Genomic DNA, 21,552 nt, shown 5'->3' with positions numbered 1-21,552 from the left:
GAGGAAGAAATTCTTCCCTCTCAGGGTGCTGAGGAACTGGAAAGGGTTGCCCAGGGAGGTTGTTGATGCCCCAACCCTGGGGGTTTTTAAGGCCAGGTTGGATGAGGTTTTGTGCCACCTGATCTAGTGGTGGGGTTGGAACCTGATGATCTTTAAGGTTCCTTCCAGCCATAATGGTTCTATGAAAAGAAATTTTAACTGTGTTTTTTGGGATGTAAGTAGAACTCAAAGCTAGAACCCCAACAGGCATAATCAGTGAGTCCCAGTGCAAGCTCAGAGCACAAGATACCTGAATGCTGCAGGGAACTCATGGACACAAAACGTTGCTTGCTTACCTTCACCTTTGGCCTGTGCTTCAGGAAAAGTGTCCTTGTGTATAAACTGAGGAAATGGAGAAAAGGATGCTTAAAATTTCATGGATAAGCCAGCATAGAAAATAATAATGATGTACTATTCCCCATTTTCTCTTCTAACTAGAAAACAACTTTTTCTGTGACTGCAGAGCTACCCATTCTGCCTGGATTTATGCAAAATAGGAGACATTAGCCTACAGTAATGCCTCCTTGGATGTCTTCAAGGCCAGGCTGGATGGGGCTTGGAGCAACCTGGTCTTGTGGGAGGTGTCCCTGCCCATGCAGGGGGGTTGGAACTGGGTGATCTTTAAGGTCCCTTCCAACAAAACCATTCTATGATCCTATGAGTAAACCCCTCTGTGCTAGACCATGAAAGCAAACTAATCAACCCTCAGCTATGTGGGGAGAAAGAAAGAAACCCAGAGAAGAAAACTCTCTCCACTATGAAAAAGACTAAACAGGGACTAGAGCCTGTCATTTTTGAAAGATGAAATTAAACCAGTGTATGACAAAACACAGCAGATGTTCAGGGGGGTGGGGAAGCAACACAGCTTGATTCTGTATCTCAGTTTTGTTCTTATACACCCTCTCCCATCAGCAGATGTCTTCCAGTGAATGATCTTACTTTTTTAAGCAGACAAAGCTGATGCCACTGTGTGATTAAGGAAATACTAGGGAAACTACTGCAGTGTAAGCATGTAGCTTACTGGGGTAGGGCAGACAAATCAGGCATCTGTACACTCTCTAAAAGCTAGAGGATGCAAACCCAAATTATTTTCTCTGTGCAGCATGCTGGAAAAACCTTGCCATGCTATCCAAACTTTCTGCATGCTTCCTGTAAGGAATTTTCTTAAAAAGATTCTCTCAAGCTATTTATAGAGCAGCAGGCAACCTGTCAGCTAAAATGGAGCAGCTGTTTTTTCACATACCATGGATATATTTACAAATATACAATACATGTCTGCAAAAAAAAAAAAGCTATCAGAATAGCTACTGGAAATGTATTTATTTTCCTTGCATTTTCCTTTTACTAGGTATTTTAACATCTGATAAAAACAAAAGGAGAATATTATGTTAGATGTAGAAAAACTGCTTTGTGCTCAAGTTTTCTCAACTACATAGAACAAACCTGTTAAACAGACATTCTCTTATGGCTGAGTGGCAAAACATTCCTTCATTACATAAAGAACAAACTCCAGAAATGCTTCAGATTCCACTTTCAATTCAATTTTTGTCCTTGGTTCCACTAGATGGTGGCACAGAGCAAAGCCAGAGACAAAAATCTGCTGGCTGCAGACTTGCTAACTCAGGCTGTCTTTGAAGTCTCCCTCTAAAACTAACACCCTGCACTTCTAGGAACAGCCCTGATCCAACTACTTCCAGCTGCCATCCTGCTCTACAGCACGATGGCTGCTAGTTTTCAGACAGTGCCTATCCAAAAGATTAGTTGTGCTTCTAAAACTAAACATGATTAGGTACTTCAGGATTGCTGTTCAAGAACAGAAAGGTGTTAATAGCTAATATTTTGAAATCAATAAACTGCAAAACTATTGGACAGTATAACTGCTACAGGGAAACTGCTACATTCCTGAACTGCATTTTCCTGGAGAACCATCACTATTTCAAGATTAATGATCCCATTTTGAAAAACAGAAATCTTATTTCCAGAGTCTTTAGACCAGTTTTTAGATCAGCTGCAAAGAGAAAAGAAAAACTCCCACCAAGAATTAGAAAGAGGCAATTTTTTCAGCTTTTCTGGCTGGTAAAGCATTTTGAATTAGATCTGAACACAGGAGAACTCCTAAGGCTGCTTTAAGAACATTCAGCTTAGAAAACATTTCCCACCTTAGCAAGATATGAAGGTAAGAGCCCAGGCCTGTGAGAATGTGCCACCATGCATGAAACTGTGTCACAGCACCCACAACAGGAGGCATCTTCTCTCGCAGTGCTCTGTAAGAAAGAAAAACCATGGGTTGGTTGTTTTTTCAAGCTAAGCAATCCCAAAACAGTGCTCCACTGTCAGATCACACGCTCCTGTTTCCCTGTCTCAGGCATGTGTTTCATGAGGGAGGCTTCACACAGTCAGCAGGTGAGGAACAGCAGTTACACCTTTTATTGCCAGTGCAGAAAGATACCAGCAACTTGGCTTTCTTACCCATTTAAAGAAAGCATACACTTCTCAATACAATGAGTGATTAGTTACTTCTGGACTCAAATCCCTCAGTCCCAACTAAGTTCTACCATTCTCCTCCCCCAAACACAGTGAACTGCTGTCCATAGGATAAAATGCAGAGCTTAAGGTCTGAGGGAGGACATGGGATCCATCAGACATCAGCACTTCACATTTTGCAATCTCACCACCTATTCTTCAGCTCCATGGAAGCTTAGGTTGCCTTTCCCTGTTGTGCTCTAAAACAGGGACAAAATGGTTTCTAGTGAGGAAGCAGAGAAAGTGGAAGGTCTGAAGCACTCGATCAACATGCTTTGTATTTGTACTTGAAAGGACTAAGAGGAGACCTTATTAATGTCTACAAATTTCTGCAGGGTGGGTGTCAAGAACGGACCAGTCTCTGTTCAGTGGTGCCTGTGACAGGACGAGGGGAAATGGCACCAAGTGACAACACAGGAAGTTCCCCCTCAACATGAGGAGAAACTTCTTTCCTGTGAGGGTGACAGAGCCCTGGGACAGGCTGCCCAGAGAGGCTGTGGAGTCTCCTTCTCTGGAGACTTTCAAGACCCATCTGGACACGTTCCTGTGTCACCTGCCCTGGGTGTCCCTGCTGCAGCAGGCAGGTTGGACTCAGGTTGGACTCGATGATTTCCAGAGGTCCCTTCCAACCCCTATGATTCTATGATTCAGTCATGGGGTGTGAGCTACTTGAGAACAGGTTAAGGGATGGAAAAAGAGAATGGGAAAGGAACTACATTGTTCTGACTCCTCCTGCTCACTGGGCTTCCACAGATAACACCTGTTTTGGTTGACACAGGAGCATCTGCCTGTCTTCTTTTCTGACTTTCATTTCACGTTGAGTCAAAATAAAAAAGGGAGAATGATGACTCAAGTGTAAAGGAAGAAAAATCTGAAGCTTCTGTAATACTTATTTACTGCTCGATGTTATAGGGTTCACTCCCCCTGACAAAATGCAACTCCCTGAGCTACTGCTCAGTTTCCAGAGCTGCTCAGTCACAATAATGAAGACAGAGCTTTGATTCAGTCAGCCTGGGAATGACACAGTAGAACACACTGACTGTCACCCTGGCACAGGCTCTGAGCCTTTGCAAGGCAGGAAGCCTCAAAGCTCAAGTTCAAAAGACCATAGATTCAACCAGGGAAGCTGAATGCTATAGATGTCTTTTTTGTCTCGTTTGGTGGTGGTTGTTGTGGGTTTTTTAAATAACCTTGACATTGAAAGACAAATGGAAAAAACAAAAACTAAACCAAAATACAACTTTGAACATTAAAACCAAACAAAGGGCAAGTAGGTGGATGATTCATGAGTTAGATTTCCAGATAATAAAAAAATACAAGTAAATGGAATATATTTTCTCCAAAGGTTGGAGTCATAAAGCTAGTAAACAAGCATATTTATTTTTTTCCAGCACCATCACCAAACAAGAACTACAGGATTTATGCTATTTTTTTTCCCCTTTGCAAAATGAGGATGGAAAAAAGTGCTTCTGCAGCTGGTGTAAACTGAGTTTAGGAACAAGTTCAAAAGCCCCACGGATCTGCAGCAGCTCAGCAGGCTTAGTGAACTGGGGGTTATGATCTCACCAGTGATGTGATGCAGCTGCAAAAAACAAGCCTGATGCCAACATTTACAAAATCACTGTATACCCACCCACTTGTGTTGGCAAATAACTTTTCTATGCCATCTGTATTGAGTGCTTCTCAAGATGAGGCACTGTGTATTATCTCTCAGGCTGAGAGAGTTGGGGTTGTTCAGCCTGGAGAAGAGAAGGCTCCAGGGAGACCTTAGAGCACCTTCCAGTGCCTGAAGGGGCTCCAGGAAAGCTGGGGAGGGGCTTTTCACAAGGGCAGGGAGTGAGAGGACAAGGGGTAATGGATTAAAACTGGAGGAGGGGAGATTTAGGTCAGAAATGAGGAAGAAATGCTTCGCTGTGAGGGTGGTGAGACCCTGGCCCAGGTTGCCCAGAGACACTGTGGCTGCCCCATCCCTGGAGATGTTCCAGATCAGGTTGGATGAGGCTTGCAGCAAACCTGGTCTAGTGGGAGGTGTCCCTGCCCATGGCAGGGGGGTTGGAAGTAGATGATCTTTAAGGTCCCTTCCAAACCAAACCACTCTGTGATTCTGTGACAGCCAAGTACAGTAAATTGGCTCAGAGAGTTACTGTTCTTTCTGAGACACTCAAACAGCCTTTGTTTATTGGTGTCAGATAAACTGCAGTAGGTATTTCTTTAACCTGCAGAATGACTGCTTTTGACATTTTCCTGGGAAATGGCAAGAACAGAAACAAAACCAAAAAAAAGCATGATAAAACCCCCATTCAGGTGAAACCAAGTGTGAATAGCATGCTTTAGTAAGCCACAGATCCTCAAAATTACTTCAGTGACATGACTTTCTCTCAATTGAAGTCAAAGAGAAACATCAATTATTTAAAAAAATCAATCTATTCATGTGTAACATAATGTTAAAAACCTGTTGAGTGATGAATCATGTCATGAACAAAGTGGATAAAACCCCTTGTGAATGTTTGATAGGCAGCACACCACACACACCATGAGAGGGACTTGAATACACACCCCAAGAAAAACAAAACTTAATCTTGAAAGACTATTAAGAACTCTTTGGAGAAAGTGAAAGAACTCACCTCAATTTATCACAGAAAATGTTGTCCACATTCCAGAGAAAAAATCCCATTAAAAATACAGTTAAAGATGTATAACCTAGACCTCTAAGCCGTGGGTATACCCTGGGGAGACAGAAATAATACAAAGTTTAGTTCAAGATTCTTTAAAGGCAGCTTTTATATAACACACACCAATGCTATTACAAACAAACTGCTTTATTAAATGATTTTTTTTTTTCCCAAAAGGAGAAACACTGACTTCAAATCTCATCCATTTGAGTATTGTATATTACCTCCCTCTCTCCTGAATCTCCATTTTGACACTGGTCTTTTAAATGTTTTACTAAATAGTGTTCTCTCCGACCAGTAGGAACACTGAAGGTGGCTAAAAGGTAGAAATTCTACAGTCACATGTATAGTCTCTCAGTTAAAAAATCATGTTACAAATTAGGACTTTTCCCAAAAGGTTCTTTTCCAATCTTTGATGTCCCTGTACTATGGGACTTGTTTAGATAATGTCTGTAGTCTCTTGTGAACGTAGATCCCCATGACCCAAAACTAACCTAATGATTGGTTTTAGAAAACAGCCATTTCATGTTGTATTTTATCACTGAGTGCTACTGGGGATGGAAAAATGTCAATTTCATTTTGGGAGGAAAGAAAATCCTCTTTAGGATATGGGAAACATTCTGAAGAATCAGATGCAATAATATGCATCATTAATAACTCACCCTCCATCTCTGCATTCCTTTTCAACTGTGGAATTGTAAACTTCCTACATGGGAGCTGGTAGCATTTCCTAAATATCCTTCCCACATCTTTCCCACTCAAAATACAAGTCCAAAAGCAGGCCATGAAAGGCTGCCATGAAATATTGTTCAAGTTATTTTTAAGCATGATAAACGCACAGGCTTTTGACACTGTTTCCCATAATATCCTTGTTAAGAAACTCAGGAAGTGTGGTTTGGATGAGGTGAGGTGGATTGAGAGCTGGTTGAGTGAGAGAGCTCAGAGGGTTTGTGATTAATGGAGCAGGGTTGAGTTGAAGGCCTGTAACCAGTGGTGTCTCCCAGGGCCCAAAACTCAGTCTGGTCTTGTTCAACATATTCATGAGTGAGTGGACAGAGTGTGACCTCAGCAAGTTGGCTGATGATATCAAACAGGGAGGGGTGGCTGACACACCAGAGGGCTGTGCTGCCATTCAGCGTGGCCTGGACAGGCTGGAGAGCTGTGCAGAGAAGAACCTGGTGAGACTGAACAACAGCAAACTCAAGGTCCCACACCTGGGGATGAAGAACCCCATGCACCAGTATGGGGCTGACCTGCTGGAAAGCAGTTCTGAGAAGGATCTTGGAGTTCTGGGAGACAAAAAGTTAACAATGAGCCAGCATTGTGCCCCTGTGACCAGGAAGGCAAATAGTATCTTGGGATGCTTTAGGAAGAGTGGGAACAGAAGGTCGAGGAAGGTCATCCTCCCCCTTTATTCTGCCCTAGTGAGGCCATATCTGGAATACTGTGTTCAATTCTGGGCTCCCAGTTCAAGAGAGACAGGGAACTGCTGGAGAGAGTCCAGGGGAGGGCAACAAAGATGACCTGGGGGGTTGGAGCATCTCCCTGATGAGGAAAGGCTGAGAGAGCTGGGACTGCTCAGCCTGGAGAAGAGAAGGCTGAGGGGAGACCTTCTGAATGCCTGGCAGTATCTCAGGGTGGGTGCAGGAGGATGGAGCCAGACTCTGCTCAGCAGTGCCCAGGGACAGGACGAGGGGCAACGGGCACAGGCTGGAACATGGGAAGTGCCCCTGAAAGATGAGGGAAAACTTCTTGCCTGTGAGGGTGACAGAGCCCTGGGACAGGCTGCCCAGGGAGGGTGTGGAGTCCCCTTCTCTGCAGATATTCCAGCCCCTGGATGCAGCCCTGGGTGATGTGCCCTGGGTGATCCTGCTTCAGCAGGGGAGTTGGACTAGATGATCTCTAGAGGTCCCATCCAACTCTGATGACTCTGTGATTCTGAATTAAAACACTCCTGAGCTGCTCCTTCTCCACTGTTACACACAGTGCCTGCCTCAGAGCTGTGAGCACTCACCAACATGTGCAGCACACAACAGGCAGAGCTCCTGCCACAGGGCAAGCTAACAGGTAAGAGCTGCACATGTTCACAGGGGCAGTGCTGACAGAAACTAGAAACATTATTACTGGTTTAGTCTAACATGGAGCACCAGGCAGTACAAGGCAGAGACGTCAACTCAGTGCTCTGGAGACACAAGCAAACCCAGGACATGAAAGAGCACTAAATGCTCTCTTATTATTCATGCTGGCAATTAGGTAATTATAGCTAGAATTGTTCAGGGAATAAATGGTGCTGTTTTGGGAAGGAATGAGAGAAGGGCTGGCAACACTTATTAATAGGGAACATGCTTTGTGAAAAGAGAACAACATTTGCCAAGTTGTTATCTTGGGAAGGAAGCAGGCTCAAGAAAGACATGAGAAGTGTGTGTGTGGGGGAAACAGGCAGGAACAGCAACAAACAATGAGGATAAGAGGAAGGAATAACATGCTGTTCATTGAGATTTTTAACCTAAGCTCCAGAGTGACTTCAAGCCCTGCATTAAGAAATATGAGTGACAGGAAGCTAATATATATTAAGGAAGTAAGAAACAAAATAACCAGCAAACAGAGTTGACATGTAAATTGAAACCAGCTTGGACAAGTAGCACTGTCAGTGAAAAGCCAGGAATATGTTTTAGCCACACAGAAGTAGTAAATCCTGAAGTGTAGTTGAGGATGACTTTTAGGTAAAAGAAAGGTCCTTTGGGTTGGCACAGCTGCTCTAGCAGAACTACATTTAAAATCAGCAGTAGTTTAGTTAAAATTCAGAAGTAGTTTAATCTTACTTCTCTCCCCACCCCAATTTTCAAAGCAGTTTGCATAATATAACCAAGGGGGGAAGCAAGTTTTTGTAGGGCCATGTTGCAATAAAGTGATCTAGCTAAGTAAGAGAATACACTCCAAACCCCTAAAACTGAAGGAAAAAAGTGGGTAGAACTTCAGAGGCAGACTCTGCTAGAGGAAAACAATGAGTGATGTTACTGATAGTGACAGAATACAATGAAATGCTTCAGAAACAATGAGAATACACAAGTGTGTGGAATTTGCAGAACTGGAAAGCTAACAGGCCCCAGGGTTTGTCTACACAGACAGGAAGAAATTTAATTTAAGTGGCTAGAACTGTGTGAAATCCTTGTATAAGAACAAAATTGAAATTACTTGATCTTGATTCAACTTAAGTTTCCCTGGAAGTGAATTAAGGTAGTATCACTGAAGAGCTCTATGTTAGGATTAAAATTTCCATGTTCAGGGGTTTGAAAAGTGCCTTTGGATTGATGACTCTTTCCAAAGCCACAAGCAACACGTTATCAGTTTTAAGTCTGTGAACATTTTACACTTGGTCGGCGGGGACTTCTTGGGGAAAGTCAAACCAAATTCACTTTAATTGCATGTGGAAGGTGATTAACCCAATCTACTTGATATTCAGACCTTTTATCAAATCCTGCCTCGTGTTCCTTAAAGTTATGTGTGGAGCTCACACCAAAGTTGAACAAAAGAGCACATTTAGAGCGAAGACTGTAGAGAGAAATCAGTCATTTTCAGAGGCAATCCCCAAACACACAAGAACACCAACTACTCACAGTGGAGAGACAGGAAAGGGCAACCAACTCAGCCCCTGAGACCTACAGGTGTGTGTTCAGTCCAATACCAATTCAATTCCTTTTTCTTCACTTGGACTCACCAAGTCTGTGCTCTGGTGATTCTAATGCTTCTCATTGTCTCCTAACATTTCTAATACCCTTTTGTTTGTTCTAAATAGCTTTAATTTCCATTTCCATAACACATACCTATTACCTGCTCAAAACTATCATTTCACTTTCTGTATTATTATCTTTTACATTTGAATTTCAGCTACTTGAGTAGGGAACAGAAAATGAAAATCTAACCTGATGGTTCAGCTCTGCAGTCCTACTCTCACCACTCTCCAAGTCTCACTGTCAGAATTTGGACACTGGCAATAGATTTCATGTGTTACCCAGCAATATGAAGACAGAAACTCCATCTCCCTTATGTTCCAGGCTAACAGCTGAAGCCACCAGCAGCACATCAGGCAGTGAACACTGACTTTAAGTGAAGGATCCCAGTTTTGTTTAATGGTATCCCAGTGGCTTCAAAAAAATGAAAGGAGATGAGCTATTCCTTTGTAACCAAGCAGAGCACACGAGCTAACTTTATGCACCTGGGGAAAAAAATTTTTGCCATTGCCAATTTCTCATGTTAAACCCACCAAAAAAAACCAAACCAAACTCTTTTATCTTATAATGCTGAAATAAATGGTTACTTACCATAATACTATATAAACAGATCGTAGAACTATAATGGAAACTAGGGTTCCATACATGATCTGGAAATTAAAACAGAAATAAAATTTAGCAGTTGGATTCAAGAGACTTTATAAAACACTAGATGAATAAAAACTTTTTGAAGCTTCTGTTGATTTTTGTGTCTTAAGTCTCAGGAAAATTGTAGCCCCTCTAACTTCCTCTCCAGAAAGTCTTCCATAAAAGTAGGATAATAAATGGTGTCCTTTATGCAATTACAGGAAAAGTCAGTTGTGTCAAGCTGCTGTTTCATGGTCTGGAATGAAAAACCAAACACTAGATGGCAGTCACTAAGCATCCTGAAATCAGAACGGTAACTAACTCCTATCAGCTCTTCTTTATCTCTACATTTTAGCCCAGGATTGTGTAAGCATCAGTTAAAACTGTTTTTGAAAGCCATACTCCCTTCACTGATGTTTGATTAATGTTTTCTTCCTGCAAGCAAACACCTAAATAGACTATGCACGATGCCCACACTGAGCACCAGTATGGAAGAAACTTTCCAGGAAGCATTTAAACCCAACTACTACAGATTGCTGGGATTTAACCTAACTATCCAGTGGGAAGGCTGCATGCTCTGAAAAGATCCACAAGCAAAAGATGGATAACTGTAGACTTGATTAATTCAAAATTGCCTGATTAATATAAAAATTCGAAGTAATCATTTATTTTCTGCCTCATGAACATTAATCACTCTCCCTTTTTTATTCACATGTTTAGGATCAACCTAATACCATCTCCAAGACGTACAGACTGAAGGAAAGAAGAAATGTGGTCAGTCATGCCTGGAGGGTGATGCAGAAGCCACTGGAGCAAGGAGGATTTTGACACCAGTGACATTAAATGACTGTCCATGCTTTTTATTCTGAACACTCTTTTCCCCCTGCCAAAAGGCAGCTTGTTCCAAGCAGTTGTGCCTTGCTCTTTGCCTCTCTCCAGTGGCCCACAAGCCCCTTGCTGTTTTTTAATTCCTTCTTCACTGACCTTCCTTTCTCATTTTGCTTTTCATTAACTCCTACCTAATGCTGCCTTGTTTTACATGAAACAGAAAAATGAGAAACCTCTGCTGCCTATTTTTAAAAGCCACTAAACCTCACAGAGGAGTGTGTTTACAAACCTCACCATGTCCTACTGACCTCCTCATACCTTTCCTTCTTTTAGACTACATTGTCTTCAAGGCAAGGACACCTTTTACTCTGCTGTAACCAGGACTTGCTGCTATCACTTTCCTGGAAGGATATGCACATGTCTACTCATTTACATAAAATTGATTGCTGCTCTAATAATGCAAAGTGAAACCTACCTTTCAAAAGTCCATAAAGGCAAATTTTCAAACTCCTTTTAGCTTTAGGGATGAGGTGAGTAGCACAAACCATACTACCAGTGCATAGATACAGAACAAGACAGACAAGAGAGCCTTTTTGTTTGACAACAGGTAAAAGTTGGCTGCAATATTGACTATGCAAAGTCACTCAGAACAGCAGCTCTTTATTTGCATTCAGAGAGACATCAAATGACTTCAGTAACTAAACTGCTGCTACTGTGTGTGTTCTGCTCTGTAGAGCTGAACAAAGCAAAACTATTTGAAAGGCTAATTGGTTTTGGCTTGTACTTGATACAAAATGTTAGCTAATTCCAGTTCCTTTGCTGGGGGACAGCACATAAAGCAGGAAAAAAACCCCAACAAAAACTGCCAGACACAGCTTGAGTATCAAGTGCTTATCAGTCCTAAACTAAAGGTAGAAAGGGGACTGCTAAGGTGTGCTAGGTGCTGTGTGCTCGTACAATTCTGCATCAATGACATTTTGCCTAAAAAGATTCCCACCATATAACAAAGTTAAATGCAATTTTACTTCATCAGGTTCATTTAAAACAGCCTGTTTAATTTTCCTAGTCAAATCCAGTAACCTATTCTAAGAGAGGGTTGACACAGAGGAATAAATTCATAGAAAGGCTCCTCTGGAACCCAAATCACAGTTTGATGCCTTTTCCTTGCTTATCTCCTCCTTCCCACAATTTCCATTGCTAAAATTCTCCTTTGCAGCAGAGCTACAAAAAAACCCCTAATCATGAAGAAAAATTTCTAGCATACTCATTAGGGGGGTGACCATCTTCATGTTTTCACCCAATTTGCTCTTGGGTTTTTTGTACAAGGAGTTAAATAGTATCAGATTATGCCTGGAGAAACACAGAATCATGGAATCACATAATGTCCTGGGTTGGAAGGGACCTTTAGAGGTCTAGTTCAACCCCCCTACAACAAGCAGGGGCATCTCACACTAGAACATGGGTTACAAACAGCCCAAAGCCCAGGTAAAACACAGGCTAAAAATTCTTTTTCTTGCAATAGCTGGTAAAGGCAGGAAAGAGAGAAAGCTAAGAAAAGCTTTTTTTGTAGAGCCTCTGGCTTGGCATCTCCCAACGAGTTGCTTAATGGCTTGAAGAAGAGGACAGTCTTAATGGAGGGAGCAAGGAAAAAAAAAAGAACCTTGCAGTGACTGAAGAAAAATATGCCCAAAGTTGACACTTCAATTTCTTGCCTTTTCCGCTCCCCCACACAAACAGGTTGTTAGCAGTAAAACACAGTTGTGTTTAAAAGCCTGTGAAAGACTGGAACAACAAACTGTTCTGCTCTGCATGCTCCAGTCCTCCTCTTCATGCTGAAGGTGAGCACCAAGGAGGTGTTGCTGAGATATGCAGAGACTGCAGCTGCACATCTGGCTACAGCTGGTGTTTCCTAGAGGCCCCTGAACCACGCGACACAACTCAGCTGATACTTCAGGGAACAGTGCTCACTTTTGCACCTTTACCACCCACGGATTTACTATTTTCATCAGGCCAAAAATGTATTAGATATTCATAGAATCATAGAATGGTTTGAGTTGGAAGGGACCTTGAAAGATCATCTAGTTCCAACCCCCCTGCATGGGGCACCTCCCACTAGATTAGGTTACTCCAAACCCCATCCAACCTGGCCTTGAACACTTCCAGGGATGGGGCAGCCACAATTTCTCTGGGCAACCTGGGCCAGGGTATCACAACCCTCACACTAAAGAATTTCCTCCTAATGTCTAACCTAAACCTCCTCTCTTCCAATTTTGAGCCATTATCTCTTGTCCTCTCACTACAAGCCCTTGTAAAATGTCCCAGTTTCCCTGTAGGCCCCCTTCAGGCACTGGAAGGTGCTCTAAGGTCTCCCCAGAGCCTCCCCTTCTCCAGGCTGAACACCCCAACTCTCTCAGCCTATCTCCAGAGCTGAGCTGCTCCAGCCCTCTCATCATCTTTGTGGCCCTTTTCTGGACTTTCTCTATGAGCTCCATGTCCTTCCCATGTTGGGGCCTCCAGAACTGGACACAGTGCTGCAGGAGGGGTCTCACAAGAGCTGACTAAAGGGGGAGAATCACCTCCCTGGCCCTGCTGGCCACACTTCTTTTGATGCAGCCCAGGACACAAACAAACTGTTTTTGGACTGCAAGCTATCATCTGTCTACCACAAGAAGGATAAAGCATAAAATAAAACAATCCACCTTATTCAATTTGACTCCAATGTCTTGATTACTTCAGCTCCCCTTGTTCTTCTTTAACACATCACTTAAGTGACAGATTAAAACCCAAGCAAGTTTTGTGCTATTTTGTCTCACAGTGCCTTTAAATGATAAGCCAAAGAACACTCTTGCACTACAATTGAAACAGCAGAATCTCATCATCTTTTGTTATCACTAGACAGAACCCTCTTTGCTGTTTAAGATGCAAATAATGCTGTGTGTATTTCAGCTCTGAAGCCCATCTCTGCAATGGGGAGAAAACCAAAATCTTATTAATTCACAGTGGATTACCTGATAAGAAGGCTAAATATGAAGAACATCCTTTTAGTTCACAAATGGGAAGTAAGTCTTTCAGGGGTCAGTGTTTGGCAGCATTTTTGATGTGGAAGCAGTTAAGCAAATCATACAGATTGACTTGGTATGCAAGTCAGAGAGGGAAGGTTGGTACCCTGCACTGGGGGAGCATACAAAGCTGGTTCTTCATCTACACTTCTCCTACAGAAAGCAGCAAGAGCCTGATATTTCCACTTCTCTGCTTCCTCTGCTCCTGGCCTTCTGCCCATCCTTGGTTAATAAAGTCAATTTATCTGCCTCAAATATTAGTGTACACATGGGGAACCTAACTGAGAGATTTTGTGTTCTTGGTAACCACTGCTTATCTACTACTACACCAACCAGCTACCAAAAGAGAGTTAGCCTCAGTACTTGGAAGCTGGAAACTGTATTTGCAATTTACAGCAAAGAAAGTGGAATTCTACATGTTCTTGGAATTCTGGAAAAGCAATTTGAGCAGAGAAAAAGGAAGGACAATGTTCACCATGACAATGAGACACTGAGTAACTCAGCATAGTTGTGGCTGTTCAGTGCTAGGTGCTGCCTTGACAGCTCCTGAATGGATTAATTCAGATCCACTGGGTTTGGTCCTGTTTACATGCACATATGTGATGGCAAAGCAACACAAAAGCCACTGCTGCTGTGTGGCAAAGGGAGCAGCTCTCCAGAGTTTCTGAGACACTGTCTGCAGCAGTAAATGGAGCTTCTCCTTCAATGCCTGTAGAGCTGATCTTTTGGAAAGTCTAAAACCTTCTCTATTCCCTCAGCTATTGTGTAGGTAGAAGTACTAGCCAGAAGGAAAGCTGCACTTCTCTGTACACCCCTAAAAGAGCCATGTAATGGAGAAATGTCATAGAATCATAGAATGGTTTGGGTTGGAAGGGACCTTAAAGATCATCTAGTTCCAACCCCCCTGCATGGGCAAGGACACCTCCCACTAGATCGGGTGACTAAAGGCCCCAAAGGTCACTCAAATTACTTTTATACATGGTCTTCAGTAGGACAATCCCCAAGTGAAAAAAGCTCTGTGGTGACAACATACCCTGAAAAGGTCATTTTTACCAGATTGCTTGGAAGCCTAAACATGTAGAAAGCAAGAAGACATTCCACTAGAAGGTACAATATATGAAGCCACATGCCTGCAGCCAAGTGTTGCCTTAGCAGGGGGACACTCGAGAGCTCTAGGCCATGGAGTGGATCCACAGGGATTCCTCAAAATGGGGAGTCCCATAGGTCTGAACAGTTTGTTCCCTGACATGTCAGGGAGTTTCAGGCTCCCATATGTACTTTGAGACACACATTTCATCATGATTTCACTTCCTTCTTTGCATTTGTATACTTAAAACACCTGTGGAGAACAATGTCACTCATTTTTTCACTGAGGCAAATGAAATCCCCTTTTCTCTTGTGCTCACTCTTTCCCTCTTACCCAGAGTCACTTTAATTGGTAAATCCAATACTTGTATTTTATTTTTATCACTACTGCAGAAAATTCACTGCTGATATTTTATTATGCTGAGATCAGCAAACACATCCAGGCATTCCATTCTTTCCTCCCTGCCTCCTCTGGTGATCTGTGTGCAGCTCAGAACAAGAATAGCTGGTATTTGCCCATCAGTGCATGGTCTTCTAGAATGAATCATTTGTCACCCTCAGGCTCTGCCAGTTCTCTCTTCATCAACTCCTCTGTACTCAATGATGCCTCTGAACTTTGTATCATCACAAATAGCACCAGTACACAACTCTGTTTTTCCTGCTACAGGTTGTTAAATAAAAACAGTCCCACTACTGATCCCAGGAACAAAAATCCAGACTGAGACTGCTTTCCATCACCTCCTTTAGTCATTTTCCACTAGTCACTCCCTCACTCTATTTGCAATTTTCACACTGATCTACTTCTTCACCTTGCTTATTTCTCATGGGACAACCATAACAACCTTTCTGGAATGTCAATGCAATAGACATTTTTAAGATCACATTTCCTAATGTAGCAGAAACAGCTATTTAATCTAATTTTCTATTGACCTTTTAATTATTTGTTTGCTCAAAATTTGATTCAAACTCTTGCAGCAGATGACTATGCAAATAAAACAGGTTTTTAGATCTATTTCATTATTAACTTAACTTGGCCCACTCCCTGATTGAGGTTTTTGATTGCTTCAAGTGTAGAGCCAGCATATGGTATGAAGCCAGGAAACAAAGCAGGATGAAAAACAGTGCTTGTAGGTGACAGCTTTCTAGGCCATATCTTATTAGCAAGAAGGCTTATCATAGAAACACAGAATAGTTTGGGTTGGGAGGGACCTTAAAGATCATCTAGTTCCAACCCCCCTCCATGGGCAGGGACACCTCCCACTAGATCAAGCTGCTCAGAGCCCCATCCAATCTGGCCTTCAACACTTCCAGGGATGGGGTTTCCACAGCTTCCCTGGGCAACCTGTTCCAGTGTCTCATCACTCTCATAGTGGAGAATTTTCTCCTAATGTCTAATCTAAATCTCACCTCTGACAGCTGGAATCCATTGCCACCTGTCCCCTCATTACATGTTGTTGTAAGACTTGAGTGTAAAAAATTAACTGCCATGGTAATTTCTTCTCCTTCCAGGGTTGTCTTATTTATGTGTCTATGGATCACACCAGCAGGAAATCCTCCCTTAGTCCTTTCCTCTATAAGCACAAATATACCTGTGGTAAACAGGGATGAGCAGCTGAACTGATTTAAAACTAATTCTGGAAGAGTTTTAACCTGTTGAGCTCCCCAACCAAAATCACAGCAGAGAGTAAATTTGTGTGCCAGATGGGATAGAGGGGAGAGAGGCAAAGCTGTTTCACAATCATAAAATGGTTTGTCTTTGAAGGGACCTTAAAGATCATCTAGTTCCAACCCCCCTCCATGGGCAGGGACACCTCCCACCAGCCCAGGTTGCTCCAAGCCCCATCCAACCTGGCCTTGAACACTTAACAGATCATATTTTCTTTGACATTGATGGTGGCTTAAAAATAATGAGGAAACAGGGATGCAGGCTTGTCTAGCACCATGGAAATTAAGTAATAGCAGTGCTCTAGTTTGAGGGATTTTGACATAAACAAGACAACACATGCTTGTAAAGGCCACTGCTATCTTTCAGTTAATGGATGAGGTGGCAAAACCCACCAGATTAGTTGTGAGGCAGGGAAGTTTTTTTCTTCTAATGATGTGTAGCCTCTAACTGACCAAAATGTGGATCTCATCCCTCCTGTGATTAAAGCACTAAAACTCTTCAACACCTGTAATATGTGGAGGGAGAAAAAGAAGCTGGTCTCTGTTGCCACTGTGCCATGAATAACAAACTGAAATCCTCTTCATGCCCTGCTGGCAGCAAGCAATTTATGAGCCTAAGTTGGGAAGGAAAATAGAAAGTAATTCACTGGGAAATAAGTGTTGGATTGTGGTTACTAAATATAATAGGATACTTTTCCATTCTTACTGCTCTCCTATCAGGGGAAAAAGCACACTGAAACAATGAGCAATATAAAGCTGTCCATGTAGTTATTCCTCTTTTTGCAAGGCTGAAAAATTATAATCACAGACAACTGAGGTTCAACAAGAGGAAGTGCAGAGTCCTGCACCTGGGAAGGAACAACAACATGCACCAGTACAGGATAGGAGCTGACTAGAAGGCAGCTCTGTGGAGAAGGACCTTGGGGTCCTGGTGGACAAGAAGTGATCCAAGGGACAGCAATGTGCCCTTGTGGCCAAAGGATCCAATAGTATCTTGGGATGTATTAAGAACAGTGTGGCCAGCAGGTCAAGGGAGGTTCTCCTGCTCCTCTGCTCCAGTGACACCACATCTGGAGTATTGTGTCCAGTTCTGGGTTCCCCAGTTCAAGAGGGACAGGGATTTGCTGGAAAGAGTTCAATGGAGGCTACAAGGATGATGAAGGGACTGGAACATCTGTCATATGAGGAAAGGCTGAGAGACCTGGGGCTGTTTAGTCTGGAGAAAAGACGACTGAAAGAGGACCTTATTTCTACATTCTAAATCTTTTCTACATTGATTCATCATGTATAAATTATATCAGGGAATTAATATTCTAAACCTAAGAGAAATCAGATGCAAAAAAATTAATGTCTGGGGCAACAGTTTGAAGTTTCCCTATTTCCATCTTCCCTGACAAGTCCTAAGATCTGTTGTCCTAGTATCTGTGACAGGGGACAATATCTATGCCAATGCATCAAATTGGACTGAAGTGAAGCTGTGATGTATTTATTGCAATAAATGTAAGTTGAGTAGATAATTGATTAATGAAACAGAAGTTCAATATCAGTAGTTAATTCTGCCTCTAACAAAACTACTGCAAGTCCCTTCATTCAAAACCCATTATAACCAGCCCAGTAAAAGCACCAGCAGTTGCAGCTTTCACCCCAGTCACCATCTTTCTGCTGGAAATACAAGCAAGGGGGGCAAAAGAAATTTTTTAATTAACATTCTCATAAAAAAACAACAAACCCTGCAGGTTTATCTTTTTATCTATAGGTAGAGGAAGAATTTAAGTTTCTAGGAGAGGTTACTTGGAGCAGCTGGGAATTTCTTTTATTCATCAGCATTTAGTAAACAACCAACAGGAACCACAGATCATTTGTACAACTGCTGATGCAGTTGCAGGCATGTTTTGACACACAACAGTGCTACCAATTTCAGAAATTGAGCCTTTAAAGCCCTGGCCTGCAAAGAGCTCAGTGCATTTTAGTTGGTAATTTCTCAGCTGTTATCCCTAATCAAAAATTCACAACAGTGAGAAAACTACTCATGGCAAACATAAACGAGCATGATTTCTAACCTCCTGTAAAGAGGCAAGTGGTACAAGTCCTATCCCCACAAGCAGTGGATGCATATTAATACTCTTGGGCTGCTACAGAAGGAACCTGTGCCAAAGCTGCCATTAAGCCTCTAGAGGGTAACAACCTGTCTTTTTCATAATCATAAGACACTGTGTGTTTAAATTCAGCTTGCATTTACATAAAAGTAAAATTGAGTAGATAAAAAACCCCAGGAAAATACTATGTTAAGAAGGAGAGGAGAACCTGGTGCTAAGGTATCCAAGCCATGTTAGAATGTCAGGTCCTAGTTTCACAGCAGCTGCTAATGGAATGAAGTGGACAAGGATTAAGCCTTCCCTCTCACACACACCTTAGCCCCCAGCCAGGGTCACCTCCTAGAGTGAATTAAGAAGAGTGTGGCCAGCAGGTCAAGGGAGGTTCTTCTCCCTCTCTATGCTGCCCTAGTGAGACCACACCTGGAGTACTGTGTCCAGTTCTGGGCTCCCCAGTTCAAGAGGGACAGGGAACTACTGTATAGAGTCCAGTGGAGGCTACAAGGATGATTAAGGGACTGGAACACCTGTCTTAGGAATAGAAAGGCTGAGAGACCTGGGGCTGTTTTGTCTGGAGAAGAGAAGACTGAGAGGGGACCTTATTCATGTCTATAAATATCTGCAGGGTGGGTGTCAAGAAGAAGAGGCCACTCTCTTTTCAGTCATGCCCTGTGATAGGACGAGGGGCAACGGACACAAACTGGAATACAAGAAGTTCCACCTCAACATGAGGAGAAACTTCTTTCCTGTGAGGGTGACAGAGCCCTGGGACAGGCTGCCCAGAGAGGTTGTGGAGTTTCCTTCTCTGGAGACTTTCAAGACCTATCTGGATGCCTTTCTGAGTGACCTGCCCTGGGTGTTCCTGCTGCAGCAGGGGGGTTAAACATGATGATCTCCAGAGGTCCCTTCCAACTCCTTCCATTCTGTGATTCTGTGATTCCATGGTTACACTTGTCACTGACAAAACACACGTAAAGTATTAGCTCAAATGCTAAAACACAACACCCATTCAATCACTCTAGGTCCCCAAGTAAGAGGATGGCAACATGACAGGCAGCAACACTGATTATAGAAAAAGCAAAAGGCAAGTTGTGCTTGCCTTCCATCTTCCTCCCAGTCATAAACCCCTGTAAAACATTCCACTAAAACAGCATTGTTTAAAAAACAAGATCAGCTTCTCCAACAGAGCAAGACTTACCTGATGGAACACAGGTTCTTTCAAATTTAAGTAAACCTGGAAAGATGAAAAAAAAAAAGAGAAATAATTTGCAACACAGAACAATCAGAACATTATTCATCTAAATATTGCCAACACTTTTTTCTGTTGGAATCAAGACACGAGTGCCTACCCATGCACCACTAAAGTTGACTGAACATTTGAAGTTTCCTCTGGCAAAACCTGAGGTTTTAACTATGGGATTGTTTTAAATTCAGAAGCACAAATAGAGACATTACCATCTGAACCATCTTCATTTAATAAGAGTTGTAACACTTGCAAAAAGCAATTAAGATACAGAAATTACCAAACACATTCTTGAGATGCACTGCAAGAAGAAAATGTTCTCTACTTTGATCTGCTGTTATTAATGTTTTTGACAATGCTTTAACACTTCAATTCTTTTTACCACAAGCTAGTAGTTCTTCCTATTGTTAACACATTTCATTTCATTTCTGTTTTATGAAGAGAGAAGGGCTCTAGATCTTAGGCATGTCATGCCACAAGTGTCAAAAAATGCAGAAGGCACAAAGGAGAACACACAGAAGGCAGAAGATGACCTATAATACTTATTTTAAAAAAAAATGTTTATCTATAAAAATAATGAAGATGATTCCATCTGTCAGTACAAAACTGATTTAATTCATTAAGGGAACACACTGCACTGAGAAAAGGAATCAAGTTAGCCACGACACAGTTGAAATGCTTCTCATTTTTTTTTACCAGCAAAGTTCCTTTCTTATTCTGGCTTCTGTTTTAAAATACCAGTCAAAATCCCAGCCTGTGTATCACAGTTCACTTTTTGCAGTCTGTTGAGCAGGATCATTCTCATCTCTGTAGATGAATTACAGTGAGGGAAGATGAGGAATGCAGCTTCTCCAAGGTCTCATAACAAGTCAACAGAGACTGTTTTTCTCACATTCCTATTCTAGCAGCTGGATGACTGCTTATCCTCTTCATTTATTCCCTAGAGTGCTTTAGAGAGAAAGCTTTTAGGTTTCTCTGGGCACTACATATTTTTCCCAAGAAAAGAATAATTTGTCCTTCTTGACTGGAAGTAAGGGGGATTCAGTACTGCCTCTACAACCTGGCCTCACTGGCAGAAAAACTGTCAAACTACAGGTGAAAATACCATATTAGAAGATGTTACTTACTATGCTGACTATGAAGCTGTATGTTACCAACAAGAAAAGCAGTGGGTAATTGACTGTATTCTTGTACTTGAAACACTCATACCTGGAACAGAACATAAAGGAGAGTGATAATCTTCATCACTTAGCATAGAAAGGGTGCATTTTTCAAGGTACACGATCACAAAATTTGTGAGAAAATTGATCCAAATGAGCTTTAGGCCCCTCAAAAAGTTGTAGCTCCTCCACTAAATATGTGTCATTTTAATTTTAAAAGACACACTTTTACCAATAAATGTTTTTTTTTAAAAATCTAGAGCAAAAAAACCTCAATAAGCCCATGCATATACAAAAAATAACCCAATCAGTGGAAAGAGTTTAGGAAGCAGAAGCATTTTCAGAAGGTGTTTAAGGGGTAATAATGGATTGCAAATTAGAAATGAATTTAAAATGCAATATAGCTGCCAAAACCCATTACATCTGTGAGCTAAAGGCAGGGGACTGCCTTACAAAACCATGAATTCCAAAGATCTGTTAAGATGGAGATTATTTATGGCTTTGCTACAGTCACAGGGCAGTGAATTTGCTAGACTGGGTACTGGTGGAAGTGAAAACTAAAACCATTTAATAGCTTCTAGTATGTAAAGCAGCTAATTCAAATTAGTTTCACAATCTCTACGCTAGACTTTGGTCACAGCTGTGAAGGAATTACACACACAAATCCTAAACTGTATCTCCATCAGAAAGAAGCTCCAAAAAAACCCAACAAAAATGAACTTTGAGAAGCACAAAATCATTAAGGCTGGAAGAAGCTGTTTATGTAACTCCCAGTTACAATTCCCTGGATTGTTTATAAACTTTGGAAAGTGATACCATTATGGAT

General features: G+C 41.9%; 1 protein-coding gene across 1 annotated transcript in view; it reads right to left on the bottom strand.

Annotated features, from left to right (window-relative positions):
- The window catches only part of ACER3 (alkaline ceramidase 3), a 71,864-nt gene that overhangs the window by 7,133 nt on the left and 43,179 nt on the right, over nt 1-21,552 (bottom strand). The window contains exons 5-10 of the mRNA XM_051608780.1: nt 20,694-20,775; nt 19,522-19,557; nt 9,557-9,615; nt 5,187-5,288; nt 2,199-2,303; nt 336-381 (exon numbers count right to left, since the gene is read on the bottom strand). Coding sequence (XP_051464740.1) covers nt 336-381; nt 2,199-2,303; nt 5,187-5,288; nt 9,557-9,615; nt 19,522-19,557; nt 20,694-20,775 — 430 coding nt within the window. The remainder of the gene's footprint in view (nt 1-335; nt 382-2,198; nt 2,304-5,186; nt 5,289-9,556; nt 9,616-19,521; nt 19,558-20,693; nt 20,776-21,552) is intronic.

The sequence above is a fragment of the Apus apus genome, chromosome 1 (genome assembly GCF_020740795.1).
Source record: "Apus apus isolate bApuApu2 chromosome 1, bApuApu2.pri.cur, whole genome shotgun sequence".
Classification (NCBI taxonomy): domain Eukaryota; kingdom Metazoa; phylum Chordata; class Aves; order Apodiformes; family Apodidae; genus Apus; species Apus apus.
Note: the sequence above shows the minus strand (reverse complement) of the source record. Positions and strands in the feature narration are given on the sequence as shown.